This window comes from Gadus morhua, chromosome 8 (assembly GCF_902167405.1).
Source record: "Gadus morhua chromosome 8, gadMor3.0, whole genome shotgun sequence".
Lineage (NCBI taxonomy): Eukaryota > Metazoa > Chordata > Actinopteri > Gadiformes > Gadidae > Gadus > Gadus morhua.
This window is the reverse complement of record NC_044055.1, coordinates 11,696,446-11,716,685: the sequence shown is the minus strand read 5'-3', so window position 1 is coordinate 11,716,685 and position 20,240 is coordinate 11,696,446. Positions and strand designations below refer to the sequence as shown.

The window sequence follows — 20,240 nt, the reverse complement described above, 5'->3', positions numbered from 1 at the left end:
ATTTAATTCACTGTTTAACCAGAGACAATGATTGTTTTGTTAACCATTTTGCCTTATATTGAGCTGTAATCTATCCTGCATTCACAACGATTAGAAATCCCTGAAACCAAACCATAAAACCTAATTCAAATAGGAGACCTGGAATGAAACCCTTAAACCTAACACCTAATATCAAGCCCTAGAACCAAAACACCCTACAACCAAATCAAAATCCTTAGAACCAAAACACCCTACAACCAAATCAAAGACTCCAATAAATAAAAACTAACCCTGAAACCCAACCCATAGGAACTCCTTACCTTAACCTCAACCAAAGACCTGAAAGGAGAGTCTGCAGCAGAATGAATTCCATTTTAATGATTTTATTTCATCACAAGCTTCATAATAAAAAACCGACAGAAGGTTCTGACATGCTGTACATGGGGACGCTCATCGCCTCCTGACACTCGATCAAGCAACGTTCTCATCTCTGCTAAGAAAGTCTGACCCACTGAAGTCACACTTCTTACACCCTTCTCCTCTTACATCTACACACAAATATACAGGAAATATTGGAATACTATACAATTTTCAAGCAAGGCTATAGTCTGCAGTGGATCAGTTAAAGTGTCTTTGACAAAGTGAGAAGGGCCATACTTCATACATACCAGAATCAGCCCCTAGAGCCACTCCATCCCAACAGGAAATGGAAGGAGAGCAAAAGCAAACACTGCAAAAATAGAGCAAACAGTAGTGAAGACGTTGTGAACATCGGGAAGAACCACGCGTGTTAGGATGACATCTGTATGGATACGGGTTGAGTCAAGACTGGAACATAAACATCCTTGAGCTCGTAGCTTAACCCTTAGCAGACGTACACGATGTGACGGTCCGAGCCGCGTCAAAATCACATGACACATGAGCAGAGTCCAGACGTGTAGATAATAAAATGACCAGCGGAGGTCACTTGACCCGATGATTTAAGGCTGGCTCCTCCCCCAGGTCCCGACGCCATCGCAACCTTTCTTGTCCCCGGAGGAAGTAGTTTGAACGCAGATGAAGTCCTCCAGGTTTGGTGGCGGTCGGCGTTCTTCAGGGAACAACAAGATATCAAGGTTAGGGATCGGAAACAAAATGTAATAATTAATAAGCATCAGTACATCCAGTAGCATTAGCATCAGTACGTCCACTAGCATTAGCATCAGTACACCCACTAGCATTGGCGTCAGTCCATCCACTAGCATTAACATTGGTCCATCCACTAGCATCCATTTCTGTTCCACTCACCTGTTAGACAAGCTCTTTCTCTGGGTCTACTTTAGCCGCCAGCTCCTCGTCCGAGTCTGAAAAGTAGAAGTAAACACCTAGTTCAAACCAAGCTAACAACTGGCGTACAAGCTTGGTACGCTAGTAGAAGCCAAGATGCTGACCTGCTAGGGACTCGGGAGGGGAGTAGAACTGTCCCTCAGACGGAAGGAGGGGGGCTCGGTCTACAGCATCCATGATCGACAAAAACCCTGAGAGAGAGACAGAGAGAGAGAGAGAGAGAGAGAGAGACAGACAGAGAGAGAGAGACACACACAGAGAGAGAGACACAGACAGAGAGAAAGTGTTATCCATACGTTACTGGTAACCTATACTAGTAGTACTGCACTACTGTACTAGAACTGCTTTAGTACTACAGCAGTACTGTAGTACTATAGCAGTTCTAGAACCACTATAGTACTAGCAGTACTGTAGTACTATACTGTAGTGCTATATAAAGTATATCTAGCAGGACTCACGGAGGCGGTCCCATTACTGGTAACTAAGGATCGACCGATATGGATTTTTTAGGGCCGATATCGATACTGATTTTTTTTCATCAGCCTTAACCGATAACCAATACGATTTTCTTGAGCCGATATTTGGAGCCGATAATACCCTGGAAATCCAGAGTTCTCGAGGGAGCACAATTTGAATTTGCTCAGCGAGTCACTCTGGGAACGAGCAATATACTATATATATTAGAGCTGTCAGTTAAACGCGTTATTAACGGCGTTAACGCAAACCAAATTTAACGGCGTTAAAATTTTTATCGCGCGATTAACGCAATTATTTTATAAAAGAAAACAAAAAAAAATATATATATATTTTTTTTTTCTTTGGCTCAAAACAAAGAAGCAGTAGCCTGACTGCTATGTTCAAATGACATTTGTTCAAAGCAGTCGTTTAATTGCACTATAGGCTCTTTTTTTGTATCGTCCTGTTTTGATCAGTGTATATGCCAATGTTGTTATCAATAAAAAATCATTTGCACAAGGCAAGCCGATGTACTTCACCATGTTGATAAGAGAATTAAAATGAGAAGAATTATGGGACAAAAAAATCAAGGGATATTTAGCATAGAAAAATCATTTGCGTTTAATCGCGATTAATTAGAGTTAACTATGACATTAATGCGATTAATCACGATTAAATATTTTAATCGCTTGACAGCTCTAATATATATACAATATACTATAATATACGAGCTAATTACAATGTCTCAATTAAAAAAAAATTATAATAATAATAAATAAATAAAAAGAATCGGCTGATACTGAAAAAGATATTGGCCGATACCGATACACGTAAAAAACGCAAATATCGGCCGATAATATCGGTGGATCACTACTGGTAACCTATACTAGTAGTACTAGCAGTACTAGTACCGTCGTAGTACTAGTAGTACTAGTACACACGGAGGTGGTCCTGTTCCTGGTAACCCGTACTTAGCAATACTATATATGGTGTATCTAGCAGTACTATATAAATGGTGTATGTAGCAGTACTATATATGGTGTGTGTGTAGCAGTACTATATATATGGTGTATGTGTAGCAGTACTATATATATGGTGTATATAATACTAGCCCTCAATACAGCTGCTGGTCACATATATTTGTAATAATAGTACGAACAAAGATACATCTCAATATGATTGATCAACAAATAATAAAAACAGGCATATATTACAATAATCTGAGGCCTCCCTGCGTCTTACTTCATTCTCTAAAGTTCCGCAAGGAGAAGTCCGCTGAGTGACTAAAGTCAGGAGTTTTTATACACTTAGATCGGATCCTTTAGGGCAGTGGGCCCCCAATAAACCAAAAGCCTTTGTTAACCAGATGTTAATCTATTGATTGAAGTTCCTTAAGAGGTTAGGAAGGTGGTTGAGGCGGTTCCTTATCACCTGGGGAGTGCTTCTCTGCGCTCCCCAGGTGGTCAAAGAAACCAGGCCCAAACCAAACTACAGACAACACGGAAACGGAATGTGAAACCAGATTACATTATATGAAACTCTAAGAATTACATTTTAGAAGACCCTGCAGATTAGCAAGATTTCAAGACAATACACGGATCGGAATGTGAAACCAGATTACATCACATGAAACATTAAGATTTACATTTTAGAAGACCCTGCAGAATAGCAGGCTGGCAAGATCATACACCGAATAGTATACAAAACCAAAGTTCATGAAGAAAAACGTAACATGTGGATTTTCCATCACAGTAGCCGTACTATATATTTGGTGTGTGTAGCAGTACTATATATATGGTGTGTGTAGCAGTACTATATATATATATATGGTGTATGTAGCAGTACTATATATATGGTGTATGCAGCAGTACTATGTATATGGTGTATGTAAAAAGATAAAAAGATACATGTATGTAGCAGTACTATGTATATGGTGTATGTAGCAGTACTATATATATGGTGTGTGTGTAGCAGTACTATATATTAGAGCTGTCAGTTAAACACGTTATTAACGGCGTTAACGCAAACCAAATTTAACGGCGTTAAAATTTTTATCTTGCGATTAACGCAATTACTTTATAAAAAAAAAAAGAAAAAAAAAAGAAAGAAAAGAAGCAGGCTACTGCTTCTTTGTTTTGGCTCAAAACAAAGAAGCAGTAGCCTGACTGCTATGTTCAAATGACATTTGTTCAAAGCAGTCGTTTAATTGCACTATAGGCTCTTTTTTTGTATCGTCCTGTTTTGATCAGTGTATATGCCAATGTTGTTATCAATAAAAAATCATTTGCACAAGGCAAGCTGATGCACTTCACCATGTTGATAAGAGAATTAAAATGAGAAGAATTATGGGACAAAAAAATCAAGGGATATTTAGCATAGAAAAATAATTTGCGATTAATCGCGATTAATTAGTTAACTATGACATTAATGCGATTAATCACGATTAAATATTTTAATCGCTTGACAGCTCTACTATATATATGGTGTGTGTAGCAGTACTATATATATGGTGTATGCAGCAGTACTATGTATATGGTGTATGTATGTAGTACTATGTATATGTACTCACGGAGGCGGTCCTGGGCCTCCTGGGGCAGGACCTTGAAGTCCAGCAGCCAGGTCTGGAGCCAGGCCAGGATGAAGGAGGAGATGGGCAGGAGGTACCCGAAGGCCCCCTGGGACAGAAGCTGGGGGGAGGGTCATCAACTTAAACACTCATACTAATTATACACAGAAGTCCACATACATCCACTAGCATTAGACTCATTTGTTTGCTTGTGAAAAAGTATACACACACACACACACACACACACACACACACACACACACACACACACACACACACACACACACACACACACACACACACACACACACACACACACACACACACCGTCCTACCTTTGACAGGATCACCTTGATGATCAGGAAGGCGGTGCAGACGGCGGTGGTGACCTGAGGAGACACCACAGGTCACAAACACTGCTGACACCCCTTGCTTTACCTCTATGTAAGACCACACTAGTACTCTTATTTTGAAGTTTTGGACACAGCCGGCCCTGCCCCTTTATGTAAATAAAGCAATTGGATAGAATATTACGTAAATGTTGTGTTTTCTTATCAAACAGACTTGGGAGAGTTATGCATGTCTCTGAATATAAAGGGGAAACAACACCAGAACGCTGGATAATGTCTTGATTATCATTACAGACAAAGACCTCTGACAGAACCAGACATTCAGGTTCCTAGCTGGGACACCAGCCAGTAAACATCTGAGTGAAACCAACCGGTACACATCTGAGTGACACCAGCCGGTAAACATCTGAGTGACACCAGCCGGTAAACATCTGAGTGACACCAGCCGGTAAACATCTATATGAAACCAGCCTGTACACATCCAAGTGAAACCAGCCTGTAAACATCTATGTGAAACCAGCCTTCACACATCTGAGTGACACCAGCCGGTAAACATCTGAGTGAAACCCAGCCGGTAAACATCTGAGTGACACCAGCCGGTAAACATCTGAGTGACACCAGCCGGTAAACATCTGAGTGACACCAGCCTGTAAAACTCTGAGTGAAAACAGCCTGTAAACATCCGAGTGAAACTAGCCTGTAAACATCTGAGTGAAACAAGCCTGTACACATCTGAGTGAAACCAGCCTGCAAACATCTGAGTGAAACCAGCCTGTAAACATCTGAGTGAAACAAGCCTGTACACATCTGATTGAAACCAGCCTGCAAACATCTGAGTGAAACCAGCCTGTAAACATCTGAGTGAAACAAGCCTGTTAACATCTGAGTGAAACCAGTCTGTACACATCTGAGTGAAACCAGCCTGTACACACACGAGCCCGGAGGGAACAGGCAGTTACAACCAGAACAGAGATAAACCTAATAAAAGTTATGCAGTAAATGGTATTTATTGAGGTTAACGTGGATGACGAGTTATTATTAGAGTTAAATAATTGTTAAATAAATGACAAGCACTTCTTGTTGTATGTTTAGTTTGTTGATACTTACAGTACTTCATATAATGAAAACATACAGTTATGAAAGGTACATATCATTGAATTGTTGTCACTCATTGTATGAGGAATGGGGGCAGTAGTGTTTGGATCAGGGTTAAAAGTGACACATGGAAGTGTCCTAAAACGTCAAGAGGACTTTATGACAGCAAGATTGAGACTAGAAACAATTGGGTGTTTTAGTCAATGTACTGGAGTTTAGTTTAGATTTCTTATTTCTTTCTACCGCATCTTTACAATCCTCAAAATGACATGTCAATAACAATCAACAGGTCGATGTTTCATTCAAGTCTTTTGATCTTCTGAAACGTTCAGTGGTGGTCTGAAGCACTTTGAACACCACAACTGAACTTTGGAAGAAAATGAAAAGCCTTGCTTTTTTTTGTTGGGTTAAAATAAATGAATGGCTGTTATTGAATTCTCATGGTGTAACAATACCCACGTGGTGGTGAACATCACATGTCGGCCAGTACACGGCCTAAATAGAGGATTATGAAGAGTTTCCCTTCCACACATGCAGCTGACATTAGGGGAATTATTGATCATATGACTGTATCTTGCAATAAATCAAAGGCGTCTTGACATCTGGTTGATCAATTGCTGTTAAACACACTGAGAGCATTTGATTATTTTTATCGTCAATTCTTAACATTTTGGCAGCCTGTACTCACAGCGATGGCCCACCAGTGGTTCAGCCGGCACACCGCGTAGGCCAGGATGAGCGACGCAAACCGGAAGACGGCTAGGAGCTAGGAGAGGGAGCAAGGGAAGGAGGGGTGGTGACGGAGAGCAAAGAAAAGAGATTCACACTGAGATCAAAGTCAATTTAAAATAAAGATATTTACACGTTAAGATACGTAGGAAAGCAAACTCACATATATGTCGAAGAAGGAGGCGTGATAATCATAGTGGAGGACCTCGATGTTGAGCTGCTTCGCAATCCCACCGTTCACCTGGTGCACACAGAAAACCAAGTTTACCATGAACCATGGCTCCTTAAAACACGTCTCCAAAACCATGGTCGACATAAACCATGTCGTCATGTCCCCATAAACCATGTCAACATAAACCATGTCCCATAAACCATGTCAACATAAACCACGTCGCCATTTCCCCGTAAACCCTGGCCCCATAAACAATGTCCCCATAAACCATGTCCCAAAAACCAGGCCCCATAAACCATGTCCACCTAAACCATGTCCACCTAAACCATGTCCACCTAAACCATGTCCCCATTAACCATGTCCCCATAAACCACGTCCCATTAACCATGTCCTATGAACTTGCAAGATGTTTACTTCCGGTGTTGTTTAAATAGCTCAGATTCATAAGGAATCAAGGAGAAGCCTTTTGTGTTACAGTATATAATAATTATAATTGTTTATTATAATTATAAGAAATAAAAAAGTTTATTATTGTTTAACTGTTAAGAGTTTTTCAATTTCTTTTCAGTTTGGGCTCAGAAATCCAAAACATTTGAGTTCTGACCCTAGAACAAAAACATGGTCTCACATTGAGCTCTATGATCCAGAGCAGGGAGATGAAGAGCAGGTCAAAGGTCACGAAGAGGCAGAAGGTCCTCCTCACAGCCGAGATGCACGTCTTCTCCCCGGCCTCGTACGACTCCAGCCTGGCGTTCAGAGACCCCACCCCCCGGCCGTTCAGCCGCGAATCAGCACTGCTGCTGCACCGGCTATCCATGTCTGGCCACGCCCCCTGTCCAGGGTCGGCTCTGCCCCCTGCTGCTCAATATTCAGTGGGTTCCCAAAGTGGAACGCGGACCGGTCTCATTGGCTATTGGTCGTCGTTGTATCCGCCCAGTTTTCTTAGGAGACGCCCACAACCTTTTAAGGGAACTTGTTGTCCGGACTCATCCCCGCGACTCATCACCACGGTGATGACATCATCACTGCCTCTTGAAAAAGAACAGAGAAAGAGACGTGAATATAAAGCTAGATATAATATATATTAAAGCGGAAAAAAGCGAGCGACAAAGCTGTAGCAACATGACAGCATGAACAGGGAAAGTCGCTTGTTCACTTTACTCATAAAATACATTTGGCCCCGCCCCCTCAAGGGAGCAAGGCAGTGTTCGGACCGTCGGCACCAAACTAACTGGGTGGCTTCACAGCAGGGCCGGACAGGCTGGGGTGAGGGCTTCAGCTCGCACAGAGGAGATGTAGGTGAGGCCCCGTGGTGAAACACAAGAGGAGAACCACGAGGCTGGAGGAGGGAAGTGAGGAGGATCCAACTGAAAACAGTCTAGGAGGAGGAGGAGGAGGAGGAGGAGGAGGATTCAACCGTCATTGAGGAGGAGGCGGAGGAGGTAGTGGAACTCTTTTACAGGACCATTTTTGATACAGTATCATATAAAAACAGGTTCCTGGATATAACTGTAAAAGACTCCATATAGCACTAACCATTAACCAGATAGACTAGGTTTACTGCTGGCGAGACAGAGCAAGCAAGAGACAAACCGACAGTGAGACACAAAGACAGAGCAACAATATGACAAACTATAATCAACAGTTCTTTGTATAGTTTCCTGTGCCATAACCAACATCCTGGAGGTACGTCAATAAAGAGCAGCGTGTGACTCTGTATTCATAAAGGCTGCCTCACTGTTACAGAGACGCGTCCTCTCTGCCCAGCCTCCTCTAGTTCCAGAGTACACATAAACACACGTTTAATATTCAATAAAGAGGAACCAGTTGGTTCAGCAACAGCCTCATCCCAAATCTGACACATGCCCCGAAGAAGAAACTGACTCTGCAGTTTTAGATTCACTAATAATCTGTCAGTCACGTCTATACAAAGTGAATCAAGATACAGGTCATTAGGAGCAGGTAGGGGTTAGACAGTACTACAGAGACAGGTCATTAAGGAGCAGGTAGGGGTTAGACAGTACAGAGGCAGGTCATTAAGGAGCAGGTAGGGGTTAGACAGTACAGAGACAGGTCATTAAGGAGCAGGCAGGGGTTAGACAGTACAGAGAGAGGTCATTAAGGAGCAGGCAGGGGTTAGACAGTACAGAGAAAGGACATTAAGGAGTAGGTGTCGGATAGGGATCATCTTGATCTAGGAATCCTACAGGTAGACTGCGGACGTTTGGGATCCAACCTTTTGGGCTTCAGCTGGCTAGGGTTACGACGTCACTGCATGATGTGAAACCTGTTGTTGGTTTCCTGCGTTTCAGGGTGAAAGCTTTGGGCCGCTGTATGTGTTCACTACCACACAGGTCACTAAGAGCTCCCATGATTCGTTAGGGAGCAGATGGGGGGGGGGGGGGGGGCTCCGGTAGAAAGACATCTAAGATCACACACACACACACACACACACACACACACACACATCCCTGATCGCACACACACATACTCTCTGATCACACACATCACATCAATGCACCAATGATGTCATGCATGCCAGAACGCAGCCTACCAGCCTGCTGTCTAAACGGGAGCATCACTAATCACAACGGAAGGGAACCACAACGCGCTGTGAATAAATTAATAACACTAATACTGATATTATCGAGTCACATCATGCTTGATACATGCGTCGGCGGATTCTGGTTCAGTGTCTTCATGTCATGACAGCGGCGACATGGATCAGACGTATGTCGGCATCATGCAGCACCACGGAGCATAAACCCCTCCTAAAGCACTCCTACCTTCAGGTTGGTGCGGCAGGTCGGTCTCAATGGGTCCTTGTTGTGTTCAATAACCCGCGGACACCGTGTCGACGCTCGCTTTGGGACTCCAACACACAAACACTCACCGTAGAAAACAAGCGAAAGCGGCAAGTCATCCGCTGTGCTGACCAGGGGGCGGCGCTGACGAAGCGGGGCATCATGGGAGTTGTAGTCGTTCTGACGCAATACAACACGCTCAGGCAGCGCTGACCATAGACAGGCGCTGACGGCATTGGGCATCATGGAAGATGTAGTCGTTCTAGCGCGATAACCTCAGGCGTGATGCTGCAGTGAGGTGGCTCGTGCACAATACTCCGATTGTATGGCAATGCGCATGAATAACAATAAACAACACATAACTACTATATTTTTCTCTTTCCTACTCCAGCTAGGCTCAATATCAAAATGACTTTAATTGTGTAGATATGAGGCGAAAAAAGGTTACACTTGTTAATTAATCACTTTTATTGAACAGTAAAGCTTAAGGCTAATGATTTCAGAAACGTCACAGAAACAGTCAGTTTGCATCAAAATTCCGTAGTCAGAATTATGCAAATCAAGAGGTAATATATTGGACTACTTTGTTATTATGGCTTCGATTGTCACGACTGAATCACAAACGTTCTCCCCCTGCTAACCTAAACTGTGTTGTTCAGCCTGGTATTTAAAATCAACTTAAATAAGAACTTAAATTAGGTCAATTCTAGACGCGAGTAAACGCATCCTCCACCTCAAAGCGTTGCTATAGGAAGCAGTAGGCCTGTATTTATAAGTGCACGCGTAATAGACTAAATAATCCCTTTTATTATTTATCTCTGTGGTGTAGTTTCTTAATCTTTCAGTTCCTAATACTGCTCTCCACTTCTGCTGTGAAGACCCATTTCCCCATCTCATTGGAGCAACCAGTTCTCCCACCATCCTCCTCCACTGAGAACCGGTCCAAACCGACCCGTCTGTGCCTCACTTCCCCTGAGCGTCCCCGTGACAGAGCTGTGGTGTTTTCCTCTCGGTGAAGCTGAACAGCCCCAACCCCCCCTGGGTGACTGAAACGCAGCAGGAGATAAACAGGTTGGAACATAGACTAACTACGTTTATTACAGTTAATTCATTTTGACTCTTAATCTTTCTCAGTAGTAATCAAGTTTACTCAGCAATAATCCATGTTTCTCATTAATAATCAATCTTTCACAGCAATATTCAATCAATCTTGCTCCGTTATACTAAATGTTTCATATTAATAACCAATAGCTTTAATCAGAACAAAATGTCAACCGGTCTCAGCACCCTTGCTCCTCCAGTCTATGAGGGCTGGCTGATTGACAGGTGGGGGGCGGGACCCGATCTCAGCAGCCTTGCTCCTCCAGTATATGAGGGCTGGCTGATTGACAGGTGGGGGGCGGGACCCAGTCTCAGCAGCCCTCCTCCTCCAGTCTATGAGGGCTGGCTGATTGACAGGTTGGGGGCGGGACGAAGACGCTGGGATCGCTGATGCCAAGCTGGAGGTCGAAGAAGCGGGTGGAGGTGCTGACGCTGCTGTTCAGGGTGTAGGTCTCCTGCACCGGGTAGCAGTCCTTCAGGGTGTAGACCCCCACCCACGCCTCGTCTGGGGAGAGACACACAGGGGGAGGGGAGACAGACAGGTAGACCGGTTAGACAGACAGGTAGACAGACAGGTAGAAGGGTTAGACAGACAGGTAGACACGCAAGTGAGACACACAGGTAGACGGGTTAGATAGACAGGTAGACAGACAGGTAGACACACAGGTGGACGGGTTAGACAGACAGGTAGACACACAGGTGAGACACACAGGTAGACGGGTTAGATAGACAGGTAGACAGACAGGTAGACACACAGGTGGGCGGGTTAGACATACAGGTAGACACACAGGTGAGACACACAGATAGACAGGTAAGACAGACAGGTAGACACATAGGTAGACAGACAGGTGGACAGGTTGCCGAAGGTTAACAAGAAATCGTCTGGACAGAGAGGGTTTGCCTATCGAGCCCCCTTCGTATGGTACAGGCTGCCACCAGTGATCAGGGCAGCTGACTCTGTGGAGCTATTCAAAGGAAAGCTCAAAACGCACCTCGACAATCGTGCATTTGGAACATAGGAGTGTGAAAACGACACAGATGCGATGTGAAGACCACTCTGTGTTTGTTTGTGCTTTTGTTTGTTTGTTTGTGCTTTTGTTAATACAGTATACATTCCCACTATGTACTTTTCCGTTCTAATTCACTATTCTGTCTGTTCTAGCATGTTGCGGTGACTGGACTGGATGCCTGGACTCTCCCCATGGTTAACCGGCCAGCACCACATCACCAATTTAATATGATGTGCATGTATTTAGCTGTATGTCAACTATGGCCCCCATTGCACTCAGATACACAGACAGGTAGATGGGTTAGACAGACAGGCTATCTAGTTTTCTCAGGGCGTGTCTGAATGTGTCTGAACTGCATCGCTCATCACAAGCCCCAACCCCAAACGACGAAGCAGGAGGGCGCAGCCTCTCCCGCCCCAGGGTGTAGCTGGCATGTTTAGACAGAGGGTCGTGGCGGCAGCAGTCTCTAGGACCTATATCGGACGTAGCGAACCTGCGGCGTAGCTACGCCTGCTACTCCACGCCGGAACATTACTCGACCAATAGCAGCCTTACGTTTGCGCGCAGGCTTCCTGTCTGACCATTCCTGCACCTCCAGGACGTCGCCCGGCCCCCCGATGAAGTACTGGTCCTCGAAGGTGGAGTTGGAGGGGATGTCGTAGGGGTCCCAGGGCCCCGTCAGGGTGGTCTTGGAGCACTGCTGGGTCTTAGTCTCGATCTGGAACATCAGACCGCTCTGGAACAGGAAGATGAACTCGAAATACCTGCGGACAACAACATTAATCAGACAGTCCATCATTCAGACAGTCCATCAATCAGACATCAATCAATCAGACAGCCAGTCAATCAGACAGCCCGTCAATCAATCAGACATCTATCTGACAGCCCATCAATCAGACAGTCCATCAAGCATCAGTCAAGCTGTAATAGGGCATATACTGTATATATATTGTGTAAACGGTTTTAACTAAACAACACAAAATATACATTATATATGTATGATATCTCTATATGTATATCTATATATGTATAGATATAGATATACATACATATATATAATATATAATATAGATAATATATCATTTTTGTTGTAGAGTTAAACCGTTTACTCAATAACACACAAAAGGCAAACTACGAACGAGGAGAAACGCATGTTACTCCTCCATGTTACTACATTACAAAATAAATTAATATATCAGGACACGGAAATATAAATAGAAAGGCGTAGGAGCAGGCGCGGAGCTTGGGGATGGCTTTCGGGACTCAAGCCCCGTATCTCACTTCAAGAACCCCGGATCTTCTTTAGGCTTTTGAATTTTCATTCCCATCTAGTGGAAAAGACATGCAACAGCATGGATAATACTTTGCTACAGAATCATGGGCCTATTGTTGGCTCAGTGAGCACAGTGAGCAAACCCAGGGCCGACGGCCTGGGGGTGTAAGGGGGGTATGCTTGTGGGAGCCCAAGGCAGAGGGGGGCTCATGGGAAGTTTCAATTATCATTATTATTATTTTATTTTTTTATATTTTTTGATTGTTCAAATAGTATAACTAACTAAATGTCATGATGAATATCGATCTAAATACAATCTTACCTCCTTTATCGTTGCTAAAACGGACAGAGACAACCCAAAGCAAGAGCAGACAATAGGCTACACTTTCAAATGATAAGGCCTTGGTATAGGATAAATAAAATGTACGGTTGGCTAATATTGCAACAGTAGGCTACTGATTTGAAGCACGCTATTAAATTAACACTATACCGTTATTAGGCTACATGATAAATAATAACCTATGGTATATAAGCTAGTTAGCCCCAGACGTCATGACATTACAAGATGGCTATATCATCCTAGCTGCCTGTTAGCAAAAACTTTTTTTTTTTTCAGGACTTATTATAGTGCCCAGAATTTGGTGCTATACGCCCGTGGGCATACCACTTCTAAAATACAAAAAAGCAAACAAACAATCCATCTCTGCAATCCTACTTTGAATGCTTCCACTGAAAGCTAGTCTCCAATTTATCAGTCGCAATTTTGCCATTGTAGTTTACATAAAAATCTCTAGAAGTCAATAGTTAAGTGGTTATTGTTTCTTTCCATTAAATAGTATTGTCTTGAGCAGGCCCTGCAACTGAAAATGTAGGCTATGATTAGAAGGGATTTAGGATTTGCCAATGTCCAGCGGTTCACCCTAAAATGGACTAGAATGCAGGAAATTGCATCTTAGAAATTATTTTTTTTGGCACCGCCCCTGCTTTTGCAATCAGATGCCCCGGTGCTGTTGTTCCGGTTGGTGAAGGGTGTGGTGTTTCACAACCCCAACCACCTCCATCCAGCTCCACCAACCACCGAGGAGCAGAAACACGGCCGCCACTGAAACTGAAACTAACACCTGGCATGTTTCCTCCTTACAGGCAGTGTAGATAATCAAACATGATTGTAACATGGTAATGAAGACCGTGATGTCAACATGATCATTCAGCTGTTCAGCACCCAGGCTCTGGAACTCCCTCCCCCCACACATAAAACAGTCAGACACCATTACAACCTTCAAGTCACAACTCAAACCTCACCTGTTCAAACTCGCACACAACGTCTTACTGATCACTGTTTTGATTGTTTGTTTGTTTTTTTAGTTTTTTTTATTTATTATATTTACTTCTTTTTTTTTCCACAATGTCTTGTTTTTTAAACGCTTTATGATGACTATGTGTATCCTAAATGTATTATTATTATTATTATTATTATTATGATGAATGAGTAACGGGACAGGACGTCAACAAACAGCCTTCAGCTCTCAAACGCGTTGAACCACGGAGCGACACCTGACTACACCCTTAACATAGTAGTGTATTAAGCCTTATTATAGACATAGTATACATAATGAATCAAACAAAGAGTAACTGATATTGAAATGAGCTGTCTTGTTGACCTATCGCGAGGTTTGATCTCCCGGTCCTTTCCTTGCAGAACCTTTAACTCTTTAATTACGTTGACATGACCCAGCAGTTTATCGCAGCATCGTCACATGGATGCATTGTTGTTGCCGTGCAAAACGAGTCATACTGCGGCCTGGTAACTCCTAGCACGCGCACCACCGCCTGTCAATCACTCACTTCTGACACGGGGTGTGTTTCTTGTGCTGCTCAAGGATCCGGAGCCTCTGGTTCTTGGCGTCGTAGGACATGTCCGCACGGGTATTGCGGCCCGTGTTGTGGTTGTACTGCACGGACCGGCCCTCCCACTGCAGTGGGGCCAGGCAGGGCTGGGTCGGCTTGTACGGGCGGGCGACGTCCATGGTGGGGTGGCCGAGCGCGGAGCCCGCCATAGTGGTGAGGAAGATCCACACAAACCAAGACATTTATGCAGGAGAGTCGTTTTTAAAGCCAAACGCGCCGCTCTGTTGTCGGCAGACAGAGCAGTGTGTGTGTGTGTGTGTGTGTGTGTGTGTGTGTGTGTGTGTGTGTGTGTGTGTGTGTCCCACGGTAATCGGTCTTTTGTTAGATGCGCAGTTACGCGCAGTCACGCACCCGCCAGCCGCAGCCTATGAGCGCCCATCAACCTCCGACCACACGGAACACAACGAAAGATAGTTACCGAGCATTCACCCCGATGTAAAGACTCTAATTTATAGCGTCCATTTCATACATTATACGGCAATATCTACCTTATAATAATGGATAATTGCTACATTGCTGCACAATGTAAATATAAAAAGGCTTTTCTAAGAAACAAGGCTTTTTTAAGAAACCATTTCATTTTCATTATTCTTAATTGTGTTTATGAATTTGCACCACATTCGTCTCTTCCCACGAACGGGAGTAATCTATTTATACTGTCCCGTTATCTTTAAAACATGTGCGGCTGTTGTTCACCACCTCCACCACCAGGGGGCGTACGACCGCCTCCTCCATCGCCGGAAGTACTGCGACCACACCGGGGCGGCGCGGAGTGATTACGTAGAGCCCTCCACTCACCAACACGTTGGCCAGCCAGCGTGGGACCAACAACAAAACAGTCGTTCAGGCATCGCCATCATCTAACCCCTGAACATGTCGGAGGAGTTCAGCCTGGCGCTGGACACCAGCGAGGACGAGGCCCCGGAGGAGGTGCCGCTGGAGGCGTCCCGGGCGGCGGCGCAGCAGAGCAGGGCGGCCGCCGTGGAGTCGACCCGGAGGTGAGGAGACCAACCCGGGGGAGGCCTGGGTACTGCCGATGTATTCTCCCTTGTCAGAGTCTCTATCAAGGACCTTGTCAAAAAATGCGACCTTATGTTTGTTAGCCTACTTGTAGACCAATTGCATTTGCATACATTTAGGGGATTTCTCAGAAAGCGAACGATTCATACACACAATCACACACGGTGTAAGGCAACAGTCAGCTCTTCAGGAGCAGTTAGGGATAGGTGCCTTGCTCAGGGACACTCTGCTAAGAGGAGCCGTGGATCGAACTAGCAACCTCCATGTTCCCCGCCGACCCTCTCTACCTCCTGAGCTACTGTCGCCCGATTGCCTCGAACAAACGATGCTCACACTGCAGAATCACGTTATTTTGCACAACTACCCACCCCCTGTTCACTCGATGAATACGGGGAACATATTTTGATACTATATTATAACGTCTTAATTTGACATTTCAGGGGCAGAGTATGTATTTTACACCACTACTAAACCACGAGTCAATATATTTGACATGCGCCGAACCACTAGGTAGCACAATTTTATTGGCAGAACACCTGCATGCTGGCTCACCTTCATTGAGGTATCAGTGGGGTGCTATCGTCTTTGGGAATGCAGCTTCGTGACGTCCATCTCTTCTTCCACAGGGAGAAATTACAGCTGAAGGAGAAGCGGAGGAAGAGACATGAGCTGTTCCAAGAGCAGAAGGTGTGTACGGGGAGTTGAACCTATGACCCTCCCTTGTGAATCACGTACAGGGGTTAATTTCCCAAAAGCATAGTTGCTAACTTCCTTAGCAACCTGCCTCTTAGGGACTCAACAGTTGATAGGAAAGTGTTCCCCACAACCATTTCACCTACATAGTAAGCTCATAGTATGGAGGAAGTTATTCAACTCCATTGTACTAGCAAGGTAAGGCACCATGACTGTTTCCCAACAACATTTTATTAAACCAATGTCGTCCTACTCCGTCTGCAGAAGAGAAGACTCCTCCCTGATGACGTCTTGGAGGAAATCGAGGCAGCTCCTCCACAGTAAGAGCGCGGTGTGGTCATGATAAATGGACTAGTATTTATATTAATTAGGCTCAAATGAATCTCAAGTAACCATACTTTGATCATCTTTTAGGAAGAAGAAACCAAATGAAGATGAAGGTAACTGCTTTCCATTCTGCCAGATTGCATTTCAATCATGCATTCACACCACAACATGCTGAACTTTAACCATTAAGAGAGAATACTACAAGATGAGTTATTAAAGTCTTGTCCGTTATTTGGTGGAAGCCATAGAGTTAGGGTTAGAGCTAGACTCTGTCTAACTATATGGAGAACTTCTGTTGTGCTCAGATGAATGACTAATACCGATTGTGAGTAACTCTAACCTTTCCTCCCAGGTGAAGAAGAGTCGGAGGAGGAGAGCGATGACGAAGGAGTTGGATCAGGGGAGGAGATTGACGCATCTGGGAAAATTAGGAAGTAAATATGGATTTCTCAAACTATTAATTACATGGTAATTAATTAATTACATGGTACTTGATTTGAACTTCATTTTTTCCTAATCTATATTTTAAAAAAGTTGCATATTATCTAATATAATATAAAATAATAATAAGCATATGTGTTTATATGCGCATTCTGTCAAATTGGACTCCATTTCATTTAAAGGACAATTCTGCTATTTTGAACATTGAGCCCCCTTTCTGGTTTGTCTTGGATGAAATAGTTAACGCCGATAATTTGAATATTAGTCCTCTCTCGGCTAATTTCGAATCGCCCCAACCTGCTTCACAATGGCTGGCTATGGGCATTCACGAAACTGTCCTTAAAACCCTAAACCTTCTTTTTCAGAAATGTAAATCTCTTCGAGTGGTTAGTGGTGTTCGTTGATGTTTCTCATCAAGTATCGTAGCGAAATACAGTTTGTCGTGTTTTATTTGGCATTTTGTAAATCTGCATTATGTAAATGAAACAGAGACCGGAAACGGAAAGGGGGGGAGGTTGTAGTCTATTCGCTCGGTTCTAGCCCTACTGTTGATACGGAGAACTGAGTCAAAAGACTACAACCAACCCCCCTAGCCGTTTCCGGTGAGAAACATCAACGAACACAACTAACAAATCGATGAGTTTCACATTTCTGAAAACGAAGGTTTAGGGATGTTAACATCTCTATTTCATCCTAGACAAACCAGAAAGGGGGCTCAATGTTCAAAATACCGGAATTGTCCCTTTAATTTATTTTTAATTGTGTGTTCCTTAGTTCGCCAATCATCAGTTATCTTGACCTCTGTCCCTCAGCCTGCAGGGGGGCTACACAGTGAAGCTAGTCAACGAGCTAACGCTAGCGGCAGCCCAGCAGCGCGCGGCGGCGGGCTTCGTCCAGGACCGGCTCTATGGACAGGGCAGCCGCAGGACCACAAGTAGGGAGACGCTGCGCCGCCGTTTTGGCTCTTGTAACAAGTTCTTTATGAATGGTTTGGTTTGTGGGATGAATTAAGTGGCCTCTATTCAGAGAGCTGCAGTGATCCGTTTGGCCAGTGGGCCCCAGGGGGCCGTTACGGTGTCGCTCTTTTTGTGTCATTTTGCCGTTTCAACGTCGACCCTAAAGTGACTTCAGAGGGAAAAGACTGGTAGTCATGCAAGCTACACTCTGTGGCAGAAGTCCTCGGACAATTATCCGTCTCAATTTGAGCGTTGCTACAACAACGGCCGGCCTCTTGACAAGAGACGCCCCAACATGGACGACCTCTACAGAGAAGGCTACAATGTTAGCTAGGCCGCTAGCTGTGTTAGCTTCTCTGTTCGACCGATGTCTGAACTGATGTCGTTCTGCAGATAAGGCGATCCTGTCTCTCAAGAACAAGGGGCCCAAGAAGGCGCCGTCTGTGGAGTTTGTGAGGAAGAATTGGGGTGAGTTAACTAAACAGTAATGGCTAAATGTTTATAACAGCACCACCTGTGGCAAATGCCTGGTATTGCACACAATCACCACCGTGTTGGCACTGGTTTGTGTACAACAGCACCACTTGTGGCCAAACCCTGGTATTAAACGCCACCGTGTTGGCAGTGGTTTGAAACCACTAGAAACTATCTTTAGTGGTGTACTAGTCGGTTTACTAAAGTATGAAAACTGTATGTATTTGTAAATTAGGATAACCCACCCCATTATGATTCAGAGCGTAAGCATTCAGTCATCCAGAACGTAGACGTGACAGTAACGAACGTCTGGTTACCGTGGCGATGTGTCCCTCAGCACCCAAACACAAGGCCAAGGCGGAGCGGATGAAGCAGCGCTGGCTCCACAGGAAGCAGGCAGCCTCCAGCTGAAGAGGTCAAGGGTCAGCCGGCCCAAGGTGGAAGCCTAAACGACACGTTGTACACTTGTGCTCTCCTACCCTGCTAAAGAACATCTGATCCATCCATAAGGCTGCCGTCTGATGGGACGAGTGTGGGTTGAATTGTACTTAACGGCAAAGACCCTAAAGGTGTAGAAGAATTGAGGCCCCAAGCCAGAACTAGGCACCCCTGTGGTACTGACTAGGGGATTTTTGTATAACTTCTGTATAGTTTTGAAATGTGTGATATTGACATGAAGTGGAATATAACCCTGTACAATAAACTAAACGTCTGATATTCATGAATGTTAACTTGATTTCTCCATAAACATTCACTGGATTTATTGGGTTTAAAAGGTCACTGGTGACCTTCAAAGTCATTGGAAATGAGTTTAGTTGACCCACGCAAGATTAGGAAGCACGATACACTTCACTAGTTTTGATAAACGGTTGAAGATTAAATCAAATACTTGTTAAACTAAGAATTCTAAACTTTACCTGTTTTAAACAAATGCTCACTGACAGTACAAAATAAAGGTCAATGTATTGTTGGTACTTCTGTAATATCTAACAATACGGTGCTTAAAAAATATATATAATGGATAAGGTTAACTTTCACTATGGTGCTATTAAACAAACTAAAGACTTGTTTAAGAGCGCACTCGTTAAGTTGTGGGATCAAACAACATTGAGGATATGTTAAAGTTCCCTCCGACTTCCCCCCCCTCCTGAATCGTTCCCCCAGCGTCAGTCAGCATCCAGACAAGCTGTCGTTTGTCATGTTTAATAGAAATCGTTTTCACCCTCACACACACATTGCACATCATGTAGCAACCGCCACGGGCCACACGGCAGGGCCTCGGCCCCGCCAGAAAGAACCACACCCAGCTGCTCACTACGGCATGCACAGGGTCCACACGCACTCAAAACACGTCTAGAAAGACTTCTAAAGCTGTGACTGCTCTCCATCCAGACCAACGAACACGAGCGCCGAGTCGTCCGACTCTGGGCCGGTCCAACACCGGGAGGAGGCCTCAGCCCGCGACCCGCCAGTACCGGGACCGGGCTATGCAGGGAGCTCTGTGTGGGCTCTGGGGTCGGACCATACTGGACTTCAGACGGGTTTCTTACTGGGATGGGG

The 20,240-nt window shown here is 44.4% G+C and overlaps 3 protein-coding genes across 3 annotated transcripts; 1 reads left to right on the top strand and 2 right to left on the bottom strand.

Annotated features, from left to right (window-relative positions):
* Positions 1-337: 337 nt before the first annotated feature.
* stard3nl (STARD3 N-terminal like) lies at positions 338-9,626 on the bottom strand. The gene is made up of 9 exons (XM_030363499.1): positions 9,460-9,626; positions 7,302-7,704; positions 6,665-6,742; positions 6,461-6,538; positions 4,663-4,716; positions 4,331-4,448; positions 1,410-1,496; positions 1,267-1,322; positions 338-1,069 (listed from the first exon to the last, which is right to left on the bottom strand). Exons 2-8 carry the CDS (start codon positions 7,488-7,490, stop codon positions 1,270-1,272), a joined length of 657 nt encoding a protein of 218 aa, XP_030219359.1. The 5' UTR covers positions 7,491-7,704; positions 9,460-9,626; the 3' UTR covers positions 338-1,069; positions 1,267-1,269.
* A 304-nt stretch (positions 9,627-9,930) lies between these two features.
* On the bottom strand, positions 9,931-15,507 carry epdr1 (ependymin related 1). The gene is made up of 3 exons (XM_030363341.1): positions 14,707-15,507; positions 12,144-12,352; positions 9,931-11,083 (listed from the first exon to the last, which is right to left on the bottom strand). Exons 1-3 carry the CDS (start codon positions 14,949-14,951, stop codon positions 10,890-10,892), a joined length of 648 nt encoding a protein of 215 aa, XP_030219201.1. The 5' UTR covers positions 14,952-15,507; the 3' UTR covers positions 9,931-10,889.
* Positions 15,508-15,517: 10 nt separating this feature from the next.
* On the top strand, positions 15,518-19,401 carry nol7 (nucleolar protein 7). Its single transcript, XM_030363342.1, has 8 exons — positions 15,518-15,767; positions 16,416-16,476; positions 16,747-16,802; positions 16,897-16,922; positions 17,162-17,243; positions 18,063-18,184; positions 18,600-18,674; positions 19,018-19,401. The coding sequence occupies exons 1-8, from the start codon at positions 15,643-15,645 to the stop codon at positions 19,089-19,091; spliced, it is 621 nt and encodes a 206-aa protein (XP_030219202.1). The 5' UTR covers positions 15,518-15,642; the 3' UTR covers positions 19,092-19,401.
* The last annotated feature ends 839 nt before the right edge of the window (positions 19,402-20,240 follow it).

What these genes read in the sequence shown, in the direction of transcription:
- stard3nl (XM_030363499.1), bottom strand. Translation starts at nt 7,490, where the DNA reads ATGGATAGCCGGTGCAGCAGCAGTGCTGATTCGCGGCTGAACGGCCGG. An exon ending in TCTGGATCATAGAGCTCAAT is followed by an intron (nt 6,743 to 7,301) that starts GTGAGACCATGT and finishes TGTGTGCACCAG; the next exon opens with GTGAACGGTGGGATTGCGAA. An exon ending in CCCTCCCGAGTCCCTAGCAG is followed by an intron (nt 1,323 to 1,409) that starts GTCAGCATCTTG and finishes TCTACTTTTCAG; the next exon opens with ACTCGGACGAGGAGCTGGCG.
- epdr1 (XM_030363341.1), bottom strand. Translation starts at nt 14,951, where the DNA reads ATGTCTTGGTTTGTGTGGATCTTCCTCACCACTATGGCGGGCTCCGCG. An exon ending in AAACACACCCCGTGTCAGAA is followed by an intron (nt 12,353 to 14,706) that starts GTGAGTGATTGA and finishes TGTTGTCCGCAG; the next exon opens with GTATTTCGAGTTCATCTTCC. An exon ending in CAGGAAGCCTGCGCGCAAAC is followed by an intron (nt 11,084 to 12,143) that starts GTAAGGCTGCTA and finishes GTCTCTCCCCAG; the next exon opens with ACGAGGCGTGGGTGGGGGTC.
- nol7 (XM_030363342.1), top strand. Translation starts at nt 15,643, where the DNA reads ATGTCGGAGGAGTTCAGCCTGGCGCTGGACACCAGCGAGGACGAGGCC. An exon ending in ATCGAGGCAGCTCCTCCACA is followed by an intron (nt 16,803 to 16,896) that starts GTAAGAGCGCGG and finishes ATCATCTTTTAG; the next exon opens with GAAGAAGAAACCAAATGAAG. An exon ending in GTTTGTGAGGAAGAATTGGG is followed by an intron (nt 18,675 to 19,017) that starts GTGAGTTAACTA and finishes TGTGTCCCTCAG; the next exon opens with CACCCAAACACAAGGCCAAG.